General features: G+C 39.5%; 1 protein-coding gene across 1 annotated transcript; it reads right to left on the bottom strand.

The window, feature by feature from the left end:
• LOC146593546 (stromelysin-1-like) lies at positions 1 to 9,058 on the bottom strand. Its single transcript, XM_085309107.1, has 10 exons — positions 8,957 to 9,058; positions 7,928 to 8,172; positions 7,690 to 7,838; positions 6,594 to 6,719; positions 5,832 to 5,993; positions 5,531 to 5,687; positions 3,288 to 3,421; positions 2,591 to 2,750; positions 1,222 to 1,322; positions 1 to 101 (listed from the first exon to the last, which is right to left on the bottom strand). Exons 1-10 carry the CDS (start codon positions 9,056 to 9,058, stop codon positions 1 to 3), a joined length of 1,437 nt encoding a protein of 478 aa, XP_085165233.1.
• Positions 9,059 to 13,497: the final 4,439 nt, after the last annotated feature.

Genomic DNA, 13,497 nt, shown 5'->3' on the forward strand with positions numbered 1-13,497 from the left:
TTAACAAGAAAACCAGAAGTTTGTCTTTAAGAGGCGAGTGACTCTCTTCTTACCAGGATCAAACTCAAACTGCTTTCTTCCATGGAAGAAGTAGAAGTAGTCTAAGAAAAAAAAATATATCAGTTATGGTATTACCGGTATAAGGATTAATATGCTTTAGCAAAAGYTGGTGAGGGTTCAGAAAGATATTTAGCTACATTTACACTGCTAACAACATCTGCTCCCAGGGGTGACCTCTGCAACATGGTACACAGTGGCTTGGGGACACACTGCTCTTGGCTAGCACCTTCCTTAGCAAACCAGCTGTGTACATGCTGCATAACATAGTTAATGAATCCCATGACGTGATCCTCATGCATCTCATGAGGTGATTTAACCTATGTTTTGCCGTTTAAAATGTTAGCTGTCACGTAAAGCCTGTGCAGAAACCCTCTGGAGACTGCTTTTCTCACATGCAGGTGAAGGCGTGTGTTGCGCGCCCTGGACCATGGTACAAAGCGTGGTGGGATGGCTGTGGGCACAAGCATACTGTGATACTACAGGACATGGGGCAGGGAAGCAGACACACAGCCTCAGCTCGCTCTCATCCACCCTGCCCTCTGGGAGTCATGGSTGCAGCTGAGGATCCTTGCACTATCTGTAAGGCTTTTCTTGGAGCAGGCTGATATATTCACTCCCAGGGAAGTAGTTAATATTTATGCTCTTTGACAATCAGGACACGAGGACTCAGGAGTGAACTGGGAAGCTAGGCCATTTGACAGTGTGGCTGTAACCTGAGTCTGTCCCAGAATTTCCCTGTCTAAATAACATCCTCTTGCACAAGCAAAATGAGTGACAATTATTACTTTCCAAACAGTACTGTTTCATATCATAAGGCTAGGCTGTGATAGCCCTGCTCAGAGCAAGTAGACCTTATGTTGTGGACACCTCACTGTCTTGAGTGGTGTATGAGATGCAGACCAACATGAGTACGGATGTTGCAATCTGTCCCATAGAACAAGACTTTCTAACTATGAATTCAGTTTCAGCCTATCATCAAAAATATCCCTAGTCTTCAAATGGGTAAAGTGAAGGATGTAAGTGTTACATGACTACTTCAGGGCCTCAGGGGCCACTCTCAGGGCTGAGAGTAGCATGCAGAAGTACATCTTTCTGTCCAAGCATTCTCAGCCCTGTGGCTCSAAGCATTTACTGCAGATTTACTTGAGAGCTGTCACTCACTTTTATGTTGAAAAACTGCATCGATCTTCCCATTAATTCCTGGAAAGGCATCTCTTATCTGTCTGGGCTTCCTGTCCATGGRCTGACTTCTTTTACTGTAACTGAGAAAAATGAGAAACAATCTGGCATCAACTAAAAATGTAAAAAAATCATGTTTAATTCAGCCCAGCACATTACCTTGAACTGACTAATACRGAATTAAGCTCACTCAAGACTTTCAGTAGCCTTTGAGTAGCCTTGAGGCAGACTTGGAGGTGTCAGAAATCATTATCACACTATTAACTGCACTGAAAGAATTGTTTCTGTTTTCATCAACTCAAAGCATGGTAAAAGAATACCTAATATTTGTGCCACCATTATAAATCTCATTATTTTTCTAAAAGACTGTACATGAAGGAGAGACAGATAATCTTATCTCAAATAGAGGTTAGATTTATAAGATTATATGAGATTACTTTCATATTTTCTCTTTGTAAGAAAYGTTTATCAGGAAAAATCTGAATTTTATATAAGCTATAAGTTATTTTTGGTTATTTTACTTAAGTTACTTATAGCAGGCTGTTACATTTTGAGTTAAGTGCAACTTATCTATCAGTGCTGGAATGACAAGGCTACAGCGTCTTCATTCTAATACCTTTGCTCAGCAAGAGATTTAATGATTAAACAAATGATTCAGGTGAAATTATTTGAACTGTGACAACTTGAACTAAAGTATGGAAATCTATTCTTCTGTTTAAACTGTAAATATATGTCTGACTAGTTACTTCAGGATGATCACTGTATGTATGATCGATTGCTTGAGAATTCTCACAGTGACAGAAAAGATAGAAGTTGTAGCACTCAGCTCTAAAAGTTGTGTTTGATTGCAACTTCTCTTATAGCAGCACATCCTTCAGTTTTCAGAAGGATCAAGGCCTGTGAAACAAAACTGAGTAGTAGTGTTTGGAAAAGAAAAAAAATCATAACCATGCACACGGGATAATTCTTTGCAATATGCAGCATTTAATTGTAATTTCATGGAACTACTTTTGGTAAGTGAAGATAGAATAGGACACTCCACAGAAATGGTTTTGATAAAAATAGTGTGTCTTTATGACTCTGACTGATTTCTTGTGATGTGTGGAGTTATAAGATGATTTTTTTCCAAGTCGGTCAAATAAAAGAAACTGAGAGGACTGTTAAATCACTAAAGCAATTAAAAAGAAGTCTAAAGCAATTGTTCAGCTCCCTTTCAAATATTTTTCCATGGACAGTGGTGATGGTGAAAACAATGACCAAACTGTATGATTAATTCATCCTAAATCATGACATGATGACATCGTGTGACTGTGTTTGCTTCTATTTAAGAAAGTAGCACAGGAAATATTACCTCCAAAACTTGTCCGCTATGAAGTAATATATTTCCCCCTTTTTTCTGTTATAGAAAGCAGCATCGATTTTGGTAACATCCTTTGAAAAGCCCAAGACATAGATTTTTTGAGGGTATCCAGGAAGTTTGGTATCTCCTCTCACAACCCAGAATTCATTCCCTACCAAAAAATATTGAAGGAAATGTTATCAGAGCCTTCTGCTGAGAATGACACAATCCTTTCCAAGAAAGTAGTGTTCCAAAATATGCAAGAATGAAAGAACTATATGCTGCATTATACAAAAACTAAAACTTCAATCTTCCATCCTAATTCACCTTAGTTTTCCACAAGTTAACAACAGATGTGTGTTATCATTTTTAATTTTGATACATAATGTGACATTTATTTATGTCATTATTTTGGCAGGGAATATTTTTTCCTTATAGATGTTAAAAAAAAAAAAAAAGACACATGCTTCTTATCTTGGATAATATTTTGTTAACTCTGTGATTGAAAATCACTGATTTGTTGGACTAAGTTGAAGTTTGTGGAATCTCGCAGAAAGAGCTTAACTGGTTTTCAAACCAGACACAATCCCTCAAGGCTACATGGAAAGGCACAGCTTAAAAAAAAAAAAAAAAAAAAAAAAAAAAAAAAAAAAAAAAAAAAAAAAAAAAAAAAAAAAAAAAAAAAAAAAAGGCAAAAAAACCATTTTACCTTTAAAAAGAACAGCTTCATCTTTTTCGGGAACTTCATATGCAGCATCAACACCAGATGGCAGCCATGGCCAGAATGAAGAAATCAAGTTAAAGTCAACTGCTCTGACTGAAGGATGCTTGCGCCAAAAATGCCTGATATAAATACAGTACAGATTTTGTATGAAATCACATGTTTACACACACTAATGCACAAAACCCTATCATGGCAGCAGGGGAGGATTTATCTAACTAAATGTAGCTTCTTCCCTACGTTAGTCACTCTAACGGAAATGTCAATGGGGAAAATGTCTTTTCCATGATGGGATTCATCTCATCTTGACGTAGATATCTGAAATAGGTCAGATGAACTGTGCTGTCAAAACAGCTATTATTTTTCCTGTACACAGAAAAGGAGTCTAGACAGAACTGGCTCACCTGTAAAGGCTGATACAGGATGAAATTTTGAGAATGATTCCCTGCTTCAGGGTTGCCAACACCAGCTTGAAGAAAGGCCGGCATGAATAATGTCAGCTTCTGCAAAATAACATCTTACTGATTTTGTGGACTCTGGAATCTCTGAGGTTGAAATTCTGCCTTTAGTGACGGTTTTGGGGAGGGTCTGGAGCAGGGAAAGCACAGTCCTATCACACAAAAAGGAGGAGAAGTCATCTCTTTTGTACCTTCTCCTCAAGCCCTTGGGCTGTCATGTCCTTGGAGGAGACAGTTTATGTCTTGGGCAGCACTGAATCAGTCATCTTCTCCATTTATAACTATTAAATTGCCACTATGGAGAGTCTTCAAGCGGATATTGTGCCAGGACTGGTAAACCCTCAGCAAGGACTGCAATGATGCTGTTGAGTACCCTTGGGCTGGTGGTGCCTTTTCCAGAAGCTGAAGTCCCTTTACCTCGACTTGCTCACAGCCTAAAATAGAAACTGCCTATGTTTTTGAATGAGCTGTATTTTCCCCATCCTATTTATATCATATCCTCTTTCAAATGTGATCTTACTTATACTTATCTCTTCATTTCTCCATCACCTCCTTCCTTTTGCCCCCCACTCCTTATCCTGATTTCCTGTCCTGTCTGCTTCCCTAGAACTGATGATTCTGAGAACGGGAAAAGTTTGTAACACTTAGAGATAATTCTTTGTCTAGTTGTTTCAGTTAACGACTGCTAAGAAGACATGGTTGACCCAAGGTAAGAATAACCAATTTGAACAGCATAAATTCCACCATTAGAGATTATAATAATGAAAGAATTAGACTTTACCAGTAGTTGCTAAACTAGTATGTCAGGATAACACAACATTAATAAATCAGAATATTGCACTTATTTCAATTGTGACAAAGAGCTGCTGTTATAATGCCATCTGTTGTCTGTACTAGGGTAGTGCCAGCAGAAAACAGGCAGATTTTTCTACAGATAAAAAGTCTCTGTATCAAGCCTCTGATCTTAAGCCATAAATATCGTAAGAGATTTGAGTACCTTTCTGCCACTGAGATTAAAGAGAATAGCTTGCAGTGATTAGCAGAATGACACCTGGGCCTGGGGAGAGACCCAGGATAGGATTTATCAGTATASCACAGACCTGAGCCTACTGTCAAGTGTAGACTTCCCTGTTATTGCCTCTGTGTGTACACATTCATACATGTTCAGGTGCAGATTTAGCTGCAGTTAACACTAAAGAGAGGGAGCTTGCACCTTCCCACAGCCCAGGGCCTTTGCATGGGCATAGGCATAGGAAGCCCTGAGGTTGCTGCAGGTGTTTTGATGGGCCAGTGCTTGGCCTCAGCTCTACCAGTGCCAGCTGAGACCCTTCCTGAGGATGTACAGTGCTCAGGTGGCAATGCCAGAGCACACTGGCACTTTGCTGTATTTGAAGGAGAAAGGCTAGTTTCCCTCAGGGGGATGTTCAGAGCACTGAAGCTAGGTCTCTGCTTGGAGCTGCCATCTGGAGAAATATCTCCATCAGCAAGAGGGTGCTGGGGAATACTACATAATTTAAACCTAAAGTTGTATAGTATCATCCAGATTGCTAATGGGCTAACAACATAAGCAGATAGAAACATAGGAATAATAAAATTGGGGTTCTCAAATCTGCCCTTTACCTCAAAGCATAACTATACCTCTCCTCTGAACCCCTTTTTGACCACATAAGAAATCCCAGCTTAACAATATTCTGGGCAAAGCAATTTTTCCATATTTTTGAGCATAGCTCAAGAATGAACCCCTATTATTTTACTTCCAGAGAGCTGACTTACTTGTCTTTAAAGAACATTATTTCTCCACAGAAAGTGGTGACAGCATCAAAAGTCAAATCGCGGCTGCAGGTGTTTGGCAGTGCAGGTTCTGTGGGCTCAACTGGTTCTTCAGTCTCAGCAGATTCTCTTTGGTCATTGTAGGTGTTAGGAGAATGTCCTAAATTAAAACAACATCTCATTCAGGTATATCCATTACACAAAAATGTCACTCAAATTTATTCCAAACTATTTGAAATTATTGATTAATTGTTAATTAGTTAATTAATTATCGATGAATAATTGATTAAGAACTGTGAATTACCATAGAGGTGCTGAATGCCATTAATATCATCCTGATGCAGTGGAAACACTGAAGGGTCAAATTTCCTATATATTGGGTACATCAGAGCTTCAGGGTCTTTGGAATGGAGAAGTCCCAGTGAATGGCCAAACTCATGTAGGGCAACATAGAACAAATTGGTGCCTGAAAACAGCAATAAAATGCACAAAACAAGAGCTGTGTCTTTTCATATCTCCTGAAAATGTTAAGGCCATAAAGCAGATCAGAGGCTTTTAGAGCCACTTTCCTGACAACTGAAGCTGTTTATAGTAAACTCAGTTGGGGATGGAATTCTGGCCATGAAGAAATATAATGAAAACATTGAAATCCATGGCAAGTTTCAAAAGTATAATTTTGTTAGCACTTGAGGAAGTAATCTGCCATTCCTGCAGGAGTCAGTGTGGGAAAGGCACCCCAAACAAGTGTAAATCAGGTAATTGTGAGGAGAGAGACAACCAGAAGGAAGAAGAAGGAAAAAGGGAAGGAGGGGACTACCAATTTCCTCAGCTCCCTTCCAAGTAAATCTCCACCCTGTCCAAGGCAGAAATTTAGCTGGAGTGTCAACTTTCTAAACCAGAGGGCTCAGAGACTTTTTGTAACTAGAGAAGCCAGTTGCCCAATGTTCCTTCAAATCAGTCCCACTTTTCAGCACTTCATAGGGGAAATAGGAGACAAACTTTGAGTGAGTCCTTGATTTCATGTATGCCCTGCCTCAGGTAGGGTTTGGAGAATTTAATTTCTTACCCTMTACACTTTTAGTCCATGTTTCATCATCATCAAAGTGGGCATCTCCACCAAAGTCCTTGCCAGGTGCATAGGCATGAGCAATGGAGCCTCCTGGGCCATCAAAGGGGATGAAATCGTTGTGACCTGAGGAGTGAGTGGCACACAGCTGACTGAGGGCTACTGGAAGTAACAGACCTCAGCCATGCACAGAACTTTCTGTTCTGTTGATTTTTTAAACTTTCAAGTTCCTCCTCCAAACAGATTTGCCAAAAGCCCTATTTTTCACTAGGAAAACTGGAGAAAATTTGAGCTGATGAAATCTCAGTTTCCCCAAGAAATGGTTGGATGATTATCTAGTTCTGTTGTGAGGGAGAAGGAGCAGATATAGTTTTGCTAGAAGTATACTCCCTTTTTTGCTCCTAAAGTTAAATTTTCCTGAGCTGGGTCTACAATCCTCAGGTAGTTACGTGAGCTTGAGTGGTAAATTAAAAATTGATGGCAGAAGCAAGACCACTGCAGCACTGTAATCTCTTCCCTGGAGAGTCCTTGGATGTAATCTCAAAAAAGGATGCAAGAACACAGCGGCTACACCGTGTCTGCACAGGCTGCGCAGCCTAGATGAGTGGAGATGTGTGTCTGGCGCGGGAGCAGAGATGACTAGGAATGTGCATGCCTGCGGGATGCTATTAATGAAAGAGAGGAGGCTACTGGTAAATCCACCCTAAGGGCTATGCCAAAAATATAAGCTTATTTAGCTCACAGAAAGCACATGACTAATCCTAGAAGTGTAATTAGAGCTACCCACTTTGTAATGCTCTAAGCCTGAGCATATTGCACAAGCCGTACATCTAYTGTGTTTCATGCACATGTTGGACATTATATACTAGATATAGTTCCAGTGAACTACAGGCAGCACATTACATCATTTTCTCTTTCTTTCTCTTCATCTCCCTCTATGTCCTCCTGCAAAGATCTTCCAGACCATAACCGTGTTATTGTCAGGAGGAATTGTGTTCTTCTGTGTGATTGTTCAATCTGACACTGAACTTKGCACGTGTAATAGGGGAGAATAAATCGATACTGTTTCAGACCGACTGTTTCATGGAATTTTTACCTCTGGTTGCAAAAGAGATCATTATATCTGCATGCTCTTTGTCTTCCTTGATGAACTTCAGTGGAGTTACACTGCTCCAAACATTAAATGCTTTCTTGATTGCTGCATTCACATCTGCTGGATGTAGGTCTGATGTATAGTTTAATATCCTTTAAAATATAAGATAGAGAAAATGTTGTGTTCTTGATGCTTATACTGTGCAAAACAGTCTTTATTTTAAGAATTCCACTATAATTACCTGTATGTCAGAACTTGTTTTGCCCATTTTGGCTCTCCTGCAAAAGTGGAGAACCTAGCTATGTCAAGGAATCCACAGCGTGGTTTCTCTATTAGGTCCAGAGTGTTAGAATCCAATTTTCCAGTCACCTTCAGCCCCAAAAATTCCTGCATTTCTTTTATTTTTTTGGTTATTGGACTATCACTTTTCCAAAGGAGAGGMGATTCCCCATCTTTCTTAAAGCTGTAGTAATTTTCCAGGTACTTCTAACAAAAATTAAAAAGAATTAGAACTGTTAAATGTGTTTACTTTTGAAGCTCTTAAAAAATATACTAATACCACTTCAAACTTGCACCTTTGCTACTTGCACTTTTTATCCCTTCGGAACGTATGTAATAGAGCTCTGTTAAAGCCACACATGAATATTTTTCTCTTAGTGATGGTGCTTTTGTATTATGCTATCACTACAAAGCTTTTGCAGTTTACTGAGAACACATTCAGAATTAGCCTTTGCTCAATAAATTGCTTGTTTTCTGATAAATGTATCCTCCACTTGCCATGTGCTCCAAAGTTGCACATAGTCCTTCAGAGCAGGGAGTGCATAAAGTGTTTGAAATATATGAATGAATACAAAATTTCAGTAGTAATACCCCATTTTATCACATTTTTTGAGAGTAATGATTCAGACAAAACAAAATTCTGATCTTATGCAGAGCTATGTCTGATAATATTGTCACATAAATAACTGTATTTCCACCCAAACTGATCAAGTGTAGACTGATTCAGGTGTTTAACTATTTGTAGACTCAAATCCTAAATAAATCAGTTTTAATTCTTCTCTACAAAAATATTAGAGGTAAAGCAAGAATTAAAGAAGCCTTTGCTTCAGAATGGAGCCCCTTTGCTTGAGAAACACTGGATCACATTATTCATTCTCCTGGAATTTGCAGAGCTAGCTCCTTAGCTACTGTATGCTAGCATGATTCCAGAGATTGCAATGGATATTTAATAGCCGCAAATATCGCATCCTTATGAATCTACCTTCCTCACCTGGATAAGCTGCATGCCTTCTTCTTTTTTCTGTCTTGTACCTGCAGGAAAAGCACAAGAAGATGCTGTGCACAGTAACAGCAGAAATGGGAGACTCTCCATTTTCGTTTTCCCTTGCCTTTAGAAATATCTTTTTCATAGTCTGTTACACACCTGCCTCACATTTATATAGTACTTGTTTGCTTTAGAAAGTTTTCCAATCTCTGACTCACTGATTCTCATAGCTGCGGAATATATGCAAAACAATGATTTTACCACAAAAGGATTAATGTTATCGTTCATCCTGTTCCACCTTCGTGCAGGTTTTGCAACATAGGAATATGAATAATGAGAAGAAAATAGACCTGTAGTTCTTTTTTAATAAGCTCATTAACCTCTTAGTTATTAAAAAGTAGTCTCACTTTCCAAAAATCTAATGTATGTCTCTCTAGTGTTTTGCATCCAAAACTCCTATTAATTTTGAATGTGTGRCTGAAGCACTTAAAAAAGAACTCCTGGAAGGTTATAGAGCTGTAGACTGTTTTATATGTTTTCTTTTTTTCTAGTTGTTTTGTAGCTGTCTATACAGCACATTTTGTGCTGTACAAAAACACACATTTTTGGAAATTATTATAGTACCATCCTTTGGTAGAGTTTTTCGAAAATAAGAGGTCAGCGCTATAACTGAAGTAGTGCTTTGTTTGTGCCATTTATATTTGATATAGTTCTCATTTGGATGAAACTAACTTTTGTCTGCAGGAAAATATGGAAGTCCCACAGGGAAATGAAAATGCTTTTCTCAGTGTAGTCAAACTAAACTCGGTAAAAAACTGAGGACAAGTTACTTGTATGCCACTTTTATTCAGCAGTTCCCACTGTTCTCAGAAGATTGTCTGATTACTGTGTATTTCAGTCACCCTCCTGCATACTGAATGGAAGATTTTATAAAAGCACTGAGGTATGCTGGCTCACTGTCTGATGGTTTTCCTCTCTGTTCTGACCTGGTGAAGGTCCTGGGAGTCATGAACAGAGATGACTATTGTTGTCAGAGACTCTCTACTGCATCTAAGACTTCTGTGTGGGGCCACCTAATATGACATTGGATTTAGGGGACATTTGCAGCAAGTGGGATGTTGCAAGTGCAGAGGAAATAATTCTTCCACACARCTGGAAGCAGAATAGAGTGATGAAAGGAGAGGTTAGAAAAGTGTTATATGCTTGAGACATTTGATGAATTGTTTCCTGCCCAAGAACATTTCCTTGGTGCCAAAAGGATTTGGAAAGCACAGCACGTGTTTTGATCATCAGCAATGAGAAATGGGGGACTCCTGACATCTACGCAGCTGAAGTRTGGCCAGAGCCATTCGTGCAAGTGGAAGTAAGAGGGTGGCTGATGGGGGCTTAGAGATGGGGAGCCTCAGCTGAATTCTTCCTCTGAAGGTAGATACTTAATTGAAGCATTTACTTTGGGGAGAGGGGCTGCCTCTCTGGCTGTGGATGGAGGTGAGTACCTGCAGAAAATGCCTCAGATCTGGGGTGCAGACTCTTCTGTTGGGAGGGACTCTTCTACCCTTATTAGGGTTCATACAGGGAACTTTCAATAACAATTCTCCTCACTCTGGACAGTTCTGTTAGGAGCCTGAAATAAGGTGAGATGAGTCTAAAAATCACGTGGAATGTTCTCCCGTGCAGCTTACGTGCTCATTTGCTTCCTCCCAGCAACACTGCTCTGTAGAAATAGTTTCTTGTGCTTGATGCCCCACTATAGCTTTCCAGAACTTTGTTCTCTTCCCGAACATAATTAAATTTCTCACTAAGTGTACTGTGTCTCCACACGTACAACATCTCTAAGGTTCCAGACGAAAGAAGTAACTTTCCAGACTATAGGACTTGGTAAATGGACCTTTAGAGGCCATTAAAACCACCCAGGAGAGTATTTATGAAACTCTTGCAGTTCTCTGTTTAGCAGCTTTCTCTAATAAATTCTTTTGCTACTATGTTGTCCCGTTTCTCGATGTTCTTAATATTATTCACCATAACTCTCAAGAATCTATGAATAACCTAGAATATGAACCTAGAAAATTCCCTAGCCAGGGAGATCACCTTTGACATTGTCCTTTGAGGGGACTTCGTCTCAAAATAATACAACATATAATGGCAATCTCTTATGGGCTTAGAGAAGTGAGTATGAAAACTGCTATGTTCATCATSCTACATGGGCATAACATAAGCAAAGTGTTAAAATTTCTTAAAAATGAAAAAATAAAATGTTCCATTTTTTGCAAAATTTATTCCTAATAGACAATTCCTACACTTAAAAACTAATACAAACTTACTTTAAAAACTTAAAAAAAAAAATGTGAAGAAAAAAGGAAGATGAAAGAACATCTCACAGGGCCTGGACAGGATGTGATTAAGCTGCTTTATTCTGAAGAGGAAAAGGCTTTAGTTACATGGAGTTGGGAACCTCACTGCTGTGCTGCCCTATACCAGACTGGGTCCTGGCAGGCTGAGTCCTGGCAGCAGTCGAGGACCCCYGACAAAGTTCACTCACAGGAACTGCACTGCAGAACTGCAGCCTCAGCTGCTGATGCTGAAGTGTGGTGCATAGCTCAGAGCTTTTGGCACCTCCTGCCTGGCTGTGCTGCCAACCTCGAGGCCAAGCTGCAAGGCCAAGCCTTGTATGTGTCATATTGCTGACGATGAGGAGTATATGACCTACTTTTGGCTTTTATATAACAATCATCCTTATCTAACATTGCGATGTTGGTTCACTGACAGTGCTCCCTCTTGTCTTGGTCATATTACATGTGGGTCACCATTTCTCTCCAGTGCTGAGTTTTTATGGCTTCCTGGCAGCTTAATTTCTTTTAATTTTCTCTATGTCGGTAACAGTGCTGTGTCTCTGCAAGTAGAGGCTTGCTTTATATATAAAAACTGTACAGGAAGATCTTAAATCCCAGGCAAAGAGGACATGTATTAGGCATGTATTACCAAATCTCCTTGGCAACCAGCCACCCTCTGAAAATCAGTTAAAGAAGAGAAAATGCTCTTCTATGGAAAGATCTTTCTCACAGCATCTCCAAAGACTTCCCTATAACACTGTTTCGCCTTCCCCCAAAGTAGCATATAACAGCCTTTGCTGGCTGTTGGACTAAATCAAACTTGCAACTGTAGAGTGAATATTTGTGATTGAACTAAATGACATCCTGGTCTGGAACCCATGGATTTGTTATAGCATTCAAAAGCGTCTGGTACACGTGACTGAAGTGTCAAGACAGCAGACTCTGCTCAGTTGCTTTTATCATGTGACATCTTTTATCAGTTTGTACTGTTGCAAGCTCTCACAGCTAATATACTGTCAGTGAAGTCCTCAAGAACTGTGTGTGCGAATTTTGATATGAAGGAGATTGGGTCTGGGAGAACAGTTACGCAGCCAAGAATTTCAAATGTAACTGGTGATTTTGTGTGTCTCTTTTGTATGCTCAGTCTCAGACTGCTTGGAAAGTTGATATTTTTAGAAAATGAATGTTTGAAATTATGTCCATGGGCAAATTTTCCCTGCTAGTATCCAAGAGATGTTTAATTCCAGCAATCACTGATGAGTTATAACAAAATCATAGTGACAAAAAATCTTCTCTTGCCCACTAACTGCAGAAGGGCAACTTTAGCACTCCTGTTTCCAAGCCAGTCTGAGTTACATATTATTATTCTATTTACCAGGAATTTCCTTGCTTTTCTCAAACCAGAAGAAGTACTATTTAGCTGCCAAAATTTAAGATATTAATAAAGTAGAAGTACAGATGGAAAACCATGATTAACACAGCTTATCAGGTTCAGGTTAGACTCTAACAACAGAAAACTTTCTGGATGTTCCTCCACAGCCTAAAAAAATGTAATTCATTTTTCAAATACTAGTGCTTTAAGCTAACTTACAGCTAATGATATTGGGGAGTGGGGGGCGACTGTAATTTAATTTAGTTGTTTCCTTGAGGTAGTAATTAAAAGCCACTTATGTAAGAGAAATATTGAGAGACAGGAATTGGTGAGTCATTGTAAACAACGTCAATATTCTGTTTCACCATTGACAAAATGTTCTTTTTGGTTCCTCTTTCACCACTTTCAAACTTCAGCCAATTACTTAGGGCCTAAAGGCCTGATTTCTGAAGGTAGAAGGTAGCCTTGAGATATAAGCAGATATCTAATCAGGATTTCAAAAGCGTGTAGGCACTTCTAAAATCAAAAGGAATTAACTCCATTATTTAGGTACAAGTAGCATTCACAAATATCCTGCCTAACCCTGCAGGCGTATGCAGTCCTGAACCGAAATTTCTTCTGTGCTTGTGAAAGATACTGGCAGACACTGAGCCAACACCTCTCTGCCCTGCCTGAACGCCAGCCAGGTGAGTTCACCCACTTTCCAGTTCACGACTTCAGCGTGGTGCTCGGCTGCCTCTGTGRGGATGCTGGGCTGCCCAGGGCCACCCTAACGTTTAAGCTCCACTGAGACTCACAGCATAATTTCTGATTGAAATTGTTGTTGTGATGCCCTGATGGTTGTA

The sequence above is a fragment of the Rhea americana genome, unplaced genomic scaffold (genome assembly GCF_003343005.1).
Source record: "Rhea americana isolate MKP2758 unplaced genomic scaffold, rheAme1 scaffold_29, whole genome shotgun sequence".
Taxonomy (NCBI): Eukaryota; Metazoa; Chordata; class Aves; order Rheiformes; family Rheidae; genus Rhea; species Rhea americana.